At 33.0% G+C, this 13740-nt stretch overlaps 1 protein-coding gene across 1 annotated transcript; it reads right to left on the reverse strand.

The window, feature by feature from the left end:
• Positions 1-8839: 8839 nt before the first annotated feature.
• On the reverse strand, positions 8840-12112 carry LOC139503184 (uncharacterized). The gene is made up of 4 exons (XM_071292927.1): positions 12007-12112; positions 11393-11475; positions 10281-10374; positions 8840-9118 (listed from the first exon to the last, which is right to left on the reverse strand). Exons 1-4 carry the CDS (start codon positions 12071-12073, stop codon positions 8883-8885), a joined length of 480 nt encoding a protein of 159 aa, XP_071149028.1. The 5' UTR covers positions 12074-12112; the 3' UTR covers positions 8840-8882.
• Between the last annotated feature and the right edge of the window lie 1628 nt (positions 12113-13740).

The following is a 13740-nucleotide window of genomic DNA, read 5'->3' on the forward strand; positions in this document are numbered from 1 at the left end:
GTACAACATAAGAACGAACTATAAAAATCAGTTGAAAAAGGCTTAACTCATCAGATGGACAAAAATACAAGTGGACGTGGCCGGGTATACATCCCGACACAAAAAGACATGCTAAAGAGACAACTCTCCACAAGAGGTCAAATTTACACAGAAATTAACAACTATAGGTAACCGTACGGCCTTCAACAATGATCAAAGCCCATACCGCATATTCAGCTATAAAAGGCCCCGAAATAATAATAAACACTCGACCACCGAGCGCCAATCACTTTCACCCGAAATGGATTAAAGGAGATATGGAATGAACCTGAACTCGGTGCATTACATTTACGTACAGCTTTTTATCATGTTTTATCATGTTTTTGTGCATATATTTCACAGTTTCAACTATAGATGATTACGGGTGGATTCTTGAGGTCCAGTGGCAAATTGATATATGCATATTCGTACAAGAATATGTGAATATGATATGAATATTAACCCTGTTTTGTACTAGACCGACACTCTGATCCGGTTTTTTTAACATGCTAGTTCAAAAGGTAGCATTCCGAAGGAAGACATTTATGTCACCTTACCCGGACACATTTTTCTGATTCCGAGCCGACCAGCTTTTGCTCTTAATCCTTATTCCCGCGTGCTTAGCGGAGAAGCAGCATGTTAATATGAATTTTAAAGTCTTTCGTTTTGACCCGACTGGGGTTCGAACCAGCGACCTCCCTCACTCAAGGCGAACATGCTACGACGAAAGTACCACCACTAAACATGCAGTAACCTGCACTATAAAAGGTTTCGTGGGAAGCCGCTCATATTCTAGTATACACCTCTAGACTCAATTAAACAGGGCTGACGTACCGACCATTGATATTTTTATGTGAATTGGGGGGGGGGGGGGGGGGGGGGCAGTTGTTTAGTAAATGTTTGATTCTAAATTTCTTTAAAGAGATTTTATCTACTACAGAAGGGAAGCGAAATAGTTTGTTCCATTTAAAATGAGGAAAAAATAAAACAATGATGTAACTTAAAAAAAAACACAAAAAAAAACCTGTTTTTTTTTTTTTATTAATTTCGAACAAGGAAATACACGTGCTCCTTCCCTCACACTAGAGTCGATGTCTAACACATTTATTTATTAATATATAATGTACAGATCATCTGTTTAAGCTTTGGATACAAGGATCTGACAACACGTCATTTTACTTTCTGTCCATATATATCACATCAGCCAATGAAATTTCAGATTTCAAATTTTTGAAGGTGTGTATCAATCCGACAAAACCAAGGAATTGATCGTTTTTAGATCGACGTAACCAAAGCTTAAACGCACAATATCTGTTATCTGGTGTGTTCATTGACCATAACGACGATGAAAGCACATCATATAATGACGTTTCGACATCATATAATGAGGTAAATAAAACCACATAATATAAGATTACAAGCACATAATATAATGACACAAACACATCATATAATGATGTTTGCACATCATATCATGATGTTTGAACATCATATAATGATGTTTGCACATCATATAATGATATTTGTACATCATATAAGGATGTTTGCACATCATATAAGGATATTTGCACATCATATAAAGATGTTTGCACATCATATAATGACAAGTGCACATCATATAAAGGTAAATGCACATCATATAAAGGTAAATGCACAATATATAATGAAAAATGGGCATAATAAGACAGTTTTGGCGTTCCATAAAACTCGGTCAAAATGAGAACAATGTGAAAGGAAAGAGCTAATCCTGCAAATAAACTCCAATGAACCATACGATATATTAATAACTGTTTTTTTTTTAACGTTTATAGCAAATTATGAAACCAATTCCTTTGTATTACTATTTCTAGATTTGTAGAGCTGGTTTCATCCATGTCCTATCCAATCACTACTAACTTGATTTAGAGGTCAATATATTTTAGTTTTTGTTTATGATATTGTGTTTATATCCTGTTTTAAATTTAAAAAAAAAGGAGTCGACTCCTTTATTCAAAGTTAGCCCTCAACAAAAGAACTTTCTGATTTACTAGAATTTGAAATTTTACTTTATAACGATAAGTATATTAATAGACATTACACATGTTGACTTAATAAATTTGGGAACTTTTGTTTCCTTATTAAAAACATTTTTTTCTAAAGTGAAATTATCATTTTTTTTCGATCAGAAAAACATAGTTTTCATAATTCCTATTATAGCTACTGTCTATTATTCTGATTATACATGTTATATGTATGCAAATTCATCTTTTAATGTGGCTTTACTATTTTTTCATTCACAGTCAGAATGGGAGAGTGCTCATCTTTTTTTTTTTTTTATCTTCTTCACAATTTTGGCAACTCTCTACGTCAAAGGTGATCAACAACTAGTGCAATTTTATTGCTCAATGAGGTCAATATTCAAATTGTAAGTAAATTCAGTATGTTCATTGAAAGTTGGAAATACACAAAATAAGTTTTGCGTAACCATTCAGGGAAATATGAGTCCCTCTGTTTTAACACATGTGTTATTATACTAAACAAACATTGAACTTTATGAAAACCCAATAACAAAAGTGAGTTACAAAGCTTGACAATAGGACTTGGGTCACGATTTATCATAAGCAGAAGCAGTAGGCTTAACATAAAAAAATCTGTTTGCAGAACTAATTTCCGGTTTTTGGTGATGACTTACACCACCGTCACGATCATCACAAATCAATAATTTATCTATCTTACTACAGTCGGTACATTATATGTAACAAATCAGTTGTTATTGATGACTACTCGAAAAAGTTTTTATACATTGACGATTTTTAATAGTTATAGCATATACATGTATAGAAAGAGTCTGTTTAGCAAGTATTTATTTTGCAGCCTAGCTACTATGGGTGTGAAGATATACATATGGACAGAAGGAAATGAAAATGTAGGACATGGATCCATGACCTAGAGTGGTGGGATTACCCACATAAGCTGGTGGCCAAAGAAAGACAAAGAAATGACTCCCAACCAAAGTTGAGTACGTTTGATTTTAGACTCAATTTTAAACAGTAATCAATGATAAGAACTATTTCAAGTATTGATTTATAAGTCTACATTTTTTTTAATCTAAATTAAATTTTAAAATTCAACATTGTATTTTCAATTTTCAAGGCTATTATGTCATCTTCCAGCGATTGAACCCTTGTCTAAATATTGCACATGCTTGACTGTGTGGAATGTATAAACTCCAGTAACAATTGGGATGTTAAGTCTGATACCTTCTGTATAGAGTGTTATTATTTCTGCAGTTTAAGAAACGGCGCCTACCAACAACTTTTTGAACGATTTTAATGTGACATGATGCACGGCTTAACATTTCAACATACATGTAGTCTTTTTTTCCAGCGCCGTTACAAAAAGCTTCCTTCTTACTCCTGTTACTTGTTGATCTCTATTACAGGACCTACCTATTGCAAAATTGATAGATTTTTTCCTGAAATACGAATTTAAAATTTGCCAATTATCAAACATGTACTATAACTATAATATACAAACGTTACATAGATGATTTAAAATTGCTACTTTGACATAGCGTTCATACCTGTGAGAAATTAGCTTAGATATTTACACTAAGTAGCATAATTTACAACGTGATAAAAAGGTTAATATTGTATCCTGATGACATATAGTTTGAATTCAAAGTAACAGTAACTTCTGCTCTCATGGTCGTGTATTAGATTATTCTATTGACGTCCTTTAATATGAGTTTTCCCCGTTTCTTTCAGTATTTTTGTTAATTTTTTTTATAGGGTGTGTGGGAATTTGAGAGGAGGATTGTGAAAGTGTCGAAGGGGAATTGAGTGGTTGGGTGGTCGTACAAATGTCAATAGATTTCAAATTGTAACACGTCTGTTGTCTTTTATAAATTGAAAATGGAAATGAAAATATGTCAAAAAGACAGCAATCCGACCATAGAACAGACAACAGCCGCAGACCAGTAATGGATCTTTAACGCAGCGAGAAAATTCCACACCTGACCCCTAATTACCGACTTACGAGAAATGAATGTGTGAACAGCATTTTATTTGGATTTGGTTATAAACCTTTGCATTTAACTTTTAATAGACTGCGTATAAATGTTTGATGATTTTATTATAAACTCTAAAATTGAACTCGATTTACCCATGTTAATATAACAGCGTCAACTTAAAGTAATTATAGTTAAATGCGACCCTTATTGTTTTAATGAAAAGAAATATCATTTTCGAAAATAAACATAAGATTATTAATTTAAGGTCTTACAAAGTGGAGAACAGTTATGTTATAGATAATGCAGATTTTACGGTTTTTTCTTGAGTAGAACACACCGAAGGGTGTCAGGGTTGATCAAATATGATACACCGACCGTAGTGAGGTATGTTTCTGAGAGCAATCCCGACACCCCGTGGTGTGTTCTACGACATTAACCTTAAAAATATGCATTATCCGACTTATATATCGTCAAAATGTTTTATTTTTTTATAAAGATTTGCAAAATTTTGCGTCCTGTTTTACCGACCACACTAAAATGGTGTTTTCATACGCCCTACGGCTCATTTAGAATGTAAAAAAAACTCACTAATCAATCTAGATATAAAAACCTTACAAATTATTATCCATACTCAATAAATTTATAACAGTAACTGCATAAATTAAGACACAAACGAATTGTAACCATCCGAAAACGATGTATGAATAAAAAAGTAATTGATTATACCAACTTAGTTTATGGATAAGGGGGAAAGAGGTGCTATGCTGTTCTTATTTTTCTATTTGTAGTGACATTTCTATCGCGGATAAATGGTTATGTTTTCAACAATTTTAATTGAATCGAATGAAATTTTCACAATACTTTTTTGGGATTAGCAATACATACGTGAATGTTATCTAATAGTATATAAGAATATTGTATTAGTTGATCATTTGATAGAGTAAAATGTATACATGAATTAAAAAAAGCTAAGAACTGACACGAAGGAAGCACGGAATTTTGATACATGTACATGTAGCACGAAAACGAATATCAATACATGAAGGCCACAGTATCATTTCCTATTAGGTGTGTATCGTCCTGAACATGCATGAAATGTTTGATATGAGAGTCACTGATTAGTCTTATGTAGACGAATCGCGCGTCTGGCGTAATAAATTATAATCCTTGTACCTTTGATAACTATTTGCCATTGGAGTTAAGCTATTGATTATCACTCCAACTATTCATTGTGAATCAACAAAAGATTTTCGAAATCTTTAACACAAATATGTCAAATCTGGCTTTATTTTAAGCTAGTATGAAAGTTTTACATTAAAATTCATCTCCCATGTATGATGATGTCTTTGTATGGTGTCGATAAGTTTTAAAACTTTTCACGTTATTTGATTCTACATTTTGTTTTACGTCTATCATAGATTGAACTTTACATATAAATTCCCAAATCGGCAACAAACAACTATCAGACGAATATAGCTTTGAATATGTTTATCAAGGAAAATAATGACCTCATTGAAACAATGTATCGTCCGGATGGATTCTTCGAAAGAATGACCTATCGTTCTTAAAGACAATAACTCCATGTAGGTATATAATTTTTGTGAAGTGAAATGATAGTGTCCATAAGATTATTTTACTTGATTGCTATATTTTCCATACGATTCTTTATTTAACTGTTATATAGTATCGAAAGCAAACAAAAGTTCATAAACCATCGATATAGCGCCCTTTTATACACATTATACGAAGAAGTATATACCAGATGAAAATTGAAATCTATGAATTATACTTTGCAAACGTCTTTATATTTATTTTATAGATATCAGTGGAAACTGAACCACCAAATTCGTATGAACAGGACGAGGAATGGGAAGGAAAATCAGCTGATTTCATAATTCCGTCAGGTAAACTTGACGAGGCAGCTGTTAAAACCTGGTGGAATGAGTTCAAAACAACCAACAACTATCATATTGCTTTTAAGAATTGGTGCAGTGCCGTCTATAGCGCATTGAAGAAAGGTGGAGCTGAAATAGAGCATCATTCCCGATGTCACCTATTTCAACAAAAGCAAACCTGAAAGAATATGCTAGGAAACTGTAGAAAGCTGCAAAATAACAAATATTCAATTTAAAGGACAATGAAATCGAGTATTTTTATAATGTAACATCGTTTTATCATCAAAGTAATCTTACATAACAGTTTTTGAGCTGAATGTCTTCATTATTGACCATTACTATATACTAATTTTCAAGTGTCGGAACATTACATTGTGTACCTAGTTTTTCTTTAATTCTACGTCAATTGACCTTATATCCTTTCCAAATCAATCACAATAAGTAAGTCACTTAGACCTCCAAATATATTTCCTTAATAAGGAACAGTTTAACATGTATCGATATTTTCACATTTTATTTGATCGGGAGTTTCTACAGATAACATAAATTAGTATTGAATCTCAAATGAAGAGATGCATTCATCTATATATACTTGGTAGTTGTATAAGTAAATATTAGAAGGAGTAGTATTAGTGCTCTCAAACTATATTGTGTACGTTCAGCGTTCTGAAATATGACGTTTGTGACAAATAGAACCTCTAAATCAGTAACGATTTCATGATGCATATAAACTTCTGATTATACATCAAAGGTGTAACATAAACAAATTTGCTTCAAATCAATATTTTTAATTTGAATCAAAAAGAACTTCCTTTACACTCCCTCTTCGTGCAAAATGAATGCAGTTAAGACCGTCGTATTCAGTTGTTGATTTCATTTTGTGAGGCCACAAGTTACTCACTAAAGATGAATCGAGTTTTCATATCAACTAAAAGTAAACTTTCATATATGTATAGCTAAAATTGAGAAAGGAAATGGGGAATGTGTCAAAGCGACAACAACCCGACCATAGAACAGACAACAGCCGATTGCCACCAATGGGTCTTCAATGTAGCGAGAATTCCCGCACCCGTAGGTGTCCTTCAGCTGGCCCCTAAAAATATGTATACTAGTACAGTGATAATGGACGTCATACTAAACTCCGAATTATACACAAGAAACTAAAATTAAAAATCATACAAGACTAACAAAGGCCAGAGGCTCCTGACTTGGGACAGGCGCAAAATTGCGGCGGGGTTAAACATGTTTATGAGATCTTAACCCTTCCCTATACCTCTAGCCAAAATAGAAAAGTAAACGCATAACAATATAGCATAACAACATAGCTGTATGTATACTGAAAAATTAAAAGCATATCGTTTACTTTTAAATTCTATTTTCATCTGTGTATGCATACAAATCTTGCTAAATTACTATTAAAATTTAATTACACGTTTTGTCATGAATTTAATTTGGTTCTAATTATTTGTTTCTAAATTTAATCTTATATATTAATCAGTAATTATTTTTGATTAAGATGATACTGGTTTGGCTGATCAATCTAATTTTTGGTTACTAGTGCAGGTACAGTCAAGTCATCCTAACTGACCAAAACTATTATTGACTGACGTCGGTTGAGAACAACAAGAGATGATTTGTCAAGTTTTCATTCTAAGATTCAGAGGCTACATTTCAATAGTGACTGCATACGGAATATCTATATTTATTTTGCATTCAAGAGCCTGTATGTGCAATCATCATGCTCATAATGATAGACGGTTAATGCTTACAACAAAGGCTTAACAAGAAGGGTCCAAAGTGCTAAAGTGAAGTTGTCTGTAATAACATGAGCAACCCGACGGATTCCACATATGAAGCAGGATCTGCCTACTCTTCCGGAGCACCTGAGATCACCCTCAGTTTTTTGTGGTGTTCGTTTTGCTTATTGTTTTGTTTTCTATGTTGTGTCTTTTGTACTATTATTTGTTTGATTGACTTTATTATTTTAAGCCATGGCGTTATCAGTTTATTTTTAATCTATGAGTTAGACTGTCACTCTGGTATCATTCGCCCCCCTCCCCCTCGTTTAGTCCTGAGATTTTTATGCTGTGTTTTGAACATTGGTGTTCGTCTTTTTGTCGTAATTGTAATTATCTCTTCCAAAGCTTTGTCAGTTTGTCATCGAAATTAAGATTTATAAAATCCCACTGGTATTTCTTATCGCCTCTTTTTTATGGTATACCTTGTCATAATTATTATTAACTTTGACTAAAACTAATTAAGGATGTTTGCTAAATAATGGCAAAAATAGCATATCGATGTTCATCATATTCATATATAATACTAATAAATTTTACAAAGAAAAATCAAGGTGATAAAGACTGAGGGAATCATCTGCATTCCAAAATGAGCGATTGATATGCATACATCACCTCTCATACAAATCCTCAATCAGATAACATGTCACATCAAGAATAGAACATAATTGATTTGAAGACATTTTTGCTGGTATCTTTATATATAAATCTTCAAATACTTGTCGCTAGTAAATTCAAACACAGACATATCGTATTTCTCAACAGATTAAGATAAAATGCATTGACAAGATTTGCGTATTGTTGGTTTGTTGTGTCTCGTTTTATCAACTCTTCAATTTTATTTTAAACATTGGCATCTTTAAAATTTTGGCCTCGAATATCTCTGAATTTGAAATTAAATTTCTAACGTTGTAGACCCGTATATTGCACACTAGAAGTGCGTGGGAATGTGTGAGGTTTATATATCCCTTCAATATCAAAACTTCCATTTGATCTCTGCTGATATATGTATTGTGCGTATTCGATCAATAAGTGTTCAAATGAAAGTCCTTCTCAAACTTTATAGACCTTACACTTATTAGCTTATGATGAAGCAGCATTAACATAATGTGTCGTCATGAGGTTTTGTATTTAAAACAATATTCATACAATTATACACGTGACATTCGTTTATTGGAGACATTATTTTTCGCAGATAAAACCTGCAGCGTGACAGTCGCAGCAGTTATTATGGAGTAAATAACCGTGACCTCCATGGAACATTATACAATCTTCTGGTGAAGAAAAAGATCCATTTGGTTCTGAGGAATCGAATGCAAAGTATGTCATCTTGGTCATCTTTCCATGTTTAATCCATCTCCAATCGCCGCCAGACTTATATCTGTTTACGTTACGTCCACCAACGTAGAAATGATGACCTTGTATATATAAAAAATATATATAAACAATTTGAATTGAAAACAACGTTTGAAGATTTTTTAACATATACACAAAAACAAAAACAAATAAAAATATTAGCTCATTTAACAATAGATCATTGGTATAAATATAACATTCGCATTTTTTCAATAAATGCCTAATTTTCTGGGAAAATTCTAAATGAAAATATTCCCCCAGGACTCCCCTAAATCTACTTCTGAGTGTCGCAATTGATATACCTTTATAAAACTGTAATTGACCCAATTTGATTCTGACCTTTAATTTGATAGAATTGAGAATGGAAATGGGGAATGTGTCAAAGAGACAACAATCCGACCATAGAACAGACAATAGCAAAAGGTCACCCAACAGGTCTTCAATGCAGCGAGAAATTTCCGCACCCGGAGGCGTCCTTCAGCTGGCCTCTAAACAAATATATATACTAGTTCAGTGATAATGAACGTCATACTAAACTCCAAATTGTACACAAGAAACTAAAATTGAAAATAATACAAGACTAACAAAGGCTCCTGACTTGGGACAGGCGCAACAATGCGGCGGGGGTAAAACATGTTTATGCGATCTCAACCCTCCCCTTTACTCCTATCCAATGTAGAAAAGTAAACGCATAACAATACGCACATTAAAATTCAGTTCAAGAGAAGTCCGAGTCTGATGTCAGAAGATGTAACCAAAGAAAATAAACAAAATGACAATAATACATAAATAACAACAGACTACTAGTAGTTAACTGACATGCAAGCTCCAGACTTCAATTAAACTTAAAACAGACGATTATACCTAGTGCTTTTTCACAAATTAAAAAATCAGAATTTAGAAATTGTGCTGCAACACTGAATTCCACGAAGATGTTCGAAATGCAAACAATCGACTTTATAAATATTTCGACAAGGAAAATCCATTAAGTAAACTTAATTTGCCATCGGAGCTTCAAATACAATGCAGTTATCTTCACAATACACACATGTTTACACAACGCGGTGTGGCATTTATAAGTATACCAAAAACATTTTCCTATCGAGCATTCCGGCTTCATTCACCACTAAAATCTGGCCGCAACGAAATAGCTCCAAAAGTGGCGCTAAACAGTGGCATTAAAACACCAACAATCTATCAATCAAGCAGAAAAAAAACCCATACCGGTATTCATCTTCTTCAGTTCATATTTCATTAACATCAATTCTTCTAAAGTCTCAAAATTGGCCATGTATGCACCATGCCTCAAGCATATCGCCTAAAAATGAAATATTATTTAAGTTATACATTGACATTGCATGATATGTACTTCTTACTACTTTAAGATCATTTGCAAATGTATTAAAAGTTAATTGCTTAATACAGTTTGTTATTATGCACGATTTGTCAAAGAAATTTAAAGAATGTTGACATTTTTTTATTGCTTTCAAATAGGTCTGAAAAAATAAGCTTGAAAACTCTTTTAAGGCAGATACGAACAAATGTAGTGTCCGCTTCAATGTTTAGAGATTTCCTCCAATATTGAATTTGTAAACACAAGTATAGTCAATTACAATTGCTTTGACACAGAATTCGAATAAGGTACCGACCTGTAACTTTGATATGACCTATTTCTCATAATGACATAGCATATTCGATATAATGTTTAATATCGAGATGTAGTATGATTGCGCATGAGACATATATCTACCAAAGTTCAAATGACGTGGATGCAATTATAGGCAACAGAATGGCCTTGAACAATGAGCTAAACTCATTCTGTATAATTTGTTATAAACGGTCCTGCCATTAAAAATAGAAAATGATTCAATTGAGAAAATTAACGGCCGACTTTATACAGCCCCGTAATTTGAGGGGGGATCTTGTTGTTTAGTCGTTAGTTTTCTATGTTGTGTCATTGTACTATTATGTGTCTGTTTGTCTATTTCTTGTTAAGTCATGGCGTTGTCAGTTTATTTTCTGTCTATGAGTTCCTCGTATAACAAAACAATTTGCGGAAAATAAATTAGGCAGACATAAACCAACGACAACCACTAAACTACATGCACTTGATTTGGGACAGGCGCACACAGAATGTGGCTTATTTGCTGAGCCCTCCGTCTAACCTGTACACTTCAACATAGGCAAAAGGTATTGACTAATGATCTTATTTTTATATACTTAACATACAAAGGCAGTATCTGCTGTCACTTTTTGTGTAACACTCAGTCAATCAGGAGATACCTTACATATACAATTAAATGATTGACTAATGAATCTTATTATCATATACTTACAAAGGCGGTATCTGCTGTCACTTTTTGTGTATTTATAAGGTAACAGCTCTTGCCAATTCGTCGGTATGGATAACTGCATTCATCTGTTGGTTAAAAAAAGTATGTCATATACATATATATATAGGAAGATGTTGTATGAGTGCTAATGAGACAACTCTCAATCCAAGTCAATATTTATAAAAGTATACCATTACATGTAAGCATGAGAGTTGTGAATATGTGTTTCTAAAGACTAACCTATGATTAGTTCATAACAGAGAGGAGAAATCAAACTGACTATTAGTTACTAGTTTTTCTGCTTCTTATCTTAACTTTTATTTTCTTTGGAAATTTCTGTATCATAGGACCAGTGTCGATAGCAGGAATACTTTGCATGATTTGACTAGATAACTTTAACAAAAGACTTTAAGTATTGCAAAGATGTGGTATGAAAGCCAATGAGACAACTCTCTATCCAATTCATATTTGTAAAAGTAAACCATTATAGGTCAAAGTATGGCCTTCAAAACGGAGCCTCTACTCACACCGAATAGCAAGTTGTAATGGTCCCAAAAACGACTAGTGGAGAACAATTCAAATGGAATATCAACGGTCTAATTAAAAACAATACATACCTGCATGACTACTGTACACCAACACTATTCCCCATATAGCCGTAACATAAAGCGATTTAGCAAACATACTGAACGGATTTACTGCCAAACAATAGAGTGATTTTTTATAATTATAGTGATAAAATCATCTTTAACTTAGTATCAACTATCATTTTACTGATGGAAACATATTTTGAATATCGATCTTATTGGACTGAGTATCACATTCCCGTCTCAAATGTCAGGACTACATGTACCTCAATCGATCTTTATTAATGCGATTCTAAGAATCATCATCAAAATCTCAAAACGTAACGTGTGACATGTTGTCGTAGCTTTTGATGTTGATTCTATATATTGACTGTCTTAATTGCTTAATTGGGGGGGGGGGGGGGGATCTTCATTTATTTATTCTGAATTTTTATGCCATTTGTCTCTAGTCTTTATATTTTTCAAATTCAAATTGATTTCAGAATATTATAATGAAAGTACTTCAGTTTACTGTGTATGTTGAATTTTGAGTAGTGTTAGAATGCAGTTAAAAAATCTTAAAAGTCTATTATCATTCCCTTTATACCAGGAAATACTACCGTGCCCCCTTAAAGGAGAAAAAAACTGATGCTGACACATGTGGATTGGAAATCACCTACATGAACCTCTGACATGCTAGCCATATCTTACGGAAAATAACCTCTACAGTTTATCTAAGAAACAATTAAATTTGCCTGATAACATTTTCATTGTTTCTTTTCCCGGGTTTTGTAGTGGACGAAAAGTTCATAACAACACAGTGATAGAAGCTTCGTGACAATATAAAAAAAAAGATGTGGTATGATTGCCAATGAGACAACTATCCACAAAAGACCAATAACATTAACAACTATAGGTCACCGTACGGCCTTCAACATGTCAAAATACGAAATAGTTTTTTTAAATGTTTTTCATACATCACATGTTCATAAATAATTGCCTCAGTATGAACGTAGACTTCCAAGTTTTTAGTTTATCTATAGTATACTCACTTTCCAATGTCAGTCAAATATTCCAGCACTTCATCACGGTTCACACACTTTTGAGTATGAAAGTCGTTAATTTGATAAAATGTCCGAGAACGGAGTTGTAAAATAGATAAAGTGTCTGACTATTACAAGACTATAAGACAGGTTATCTGTATCTATTTATTATACGTTAATAATTTATATATGAATGTAACGCATTTTCTGATTGGCTCACAGTGTTTTGTCTATCAGCTCATAGACATAATTTTGTCCTGTAAATGTGAAGTCATCAACGTTTGTTTAAGATTTTCTCTGGTTTGAAATGGAATTTAAAATTAGCTAAAAGGGAATGACTGTACTATTGTGTCTGTCCATTCGAAATAACATAACACATGTGGTGCACACTGAATAACCTGCGTAGCGGGTTATTTTAAAGTGTGCACCAATTTTTTATTTTTTTTTATGTGTACTCATTGGTATTTTAGTATTTTTTCCCCATCTTTGTGTGTTTTACAGCCGACCATACGGTATGGATTTTTTTCAAAGCCGTACATTTGACTGCAATCAAACATCTCCTTTTTTGAATATGAATGAATTTCGACAATTTTAGTACAATGTTTGGTTCTAAATAGTAGTGTAAAATAGACCAGAGGACTTAACAAGATTTTTTTTATGAAAAGAAGTATGTTTGAATGAAAGTTTGAACTGATACCTAGAGATACTGCTGTAAGAGAAAGCTCATCAGAAGTAAGAATCA

The sequence above is a fragment of the Mytilus edulis genome, chromosome 14, assembly GCF_963676685.1.
Source record: "Mytilus edulis chromosome 14, xbMytEdul2.2, whole genome shotgun sequence".
Lineage (NCBI taxonomy): Eukaryota > Metazoa > Mollusca > Bivalvia > Mytilida > Mytilidae > Mytilus > Mytilus edulis.

What these genes read in the sequence shown, in the direction of transcription:
- LOC139503184 (XM_071292927.1), bottom strand. Translation starts at nt 12,073, where the DNA reads ATGTTTGCTAAATCGCTTTATGTTACGGCTATATGGGGAATAGTGTTG. An exon ending in TGACAGCAGATACCGCCTTT is followed by an intron (nt 10,375 to 11,392) that starts GTAAGTATATGA and finishes TTTCATTTTTAG; the next exon opens with GCGATATGCTTGAGGCATGG. An exon ending in ACTGAAGAAGATGAATACCG is followed by an intron (nt 9,119 to 10,280) that starts GTATGGGTTTTT and finishes TATATATACAAG; the next exon opens with GTCATCATTTCTACGTTGGT.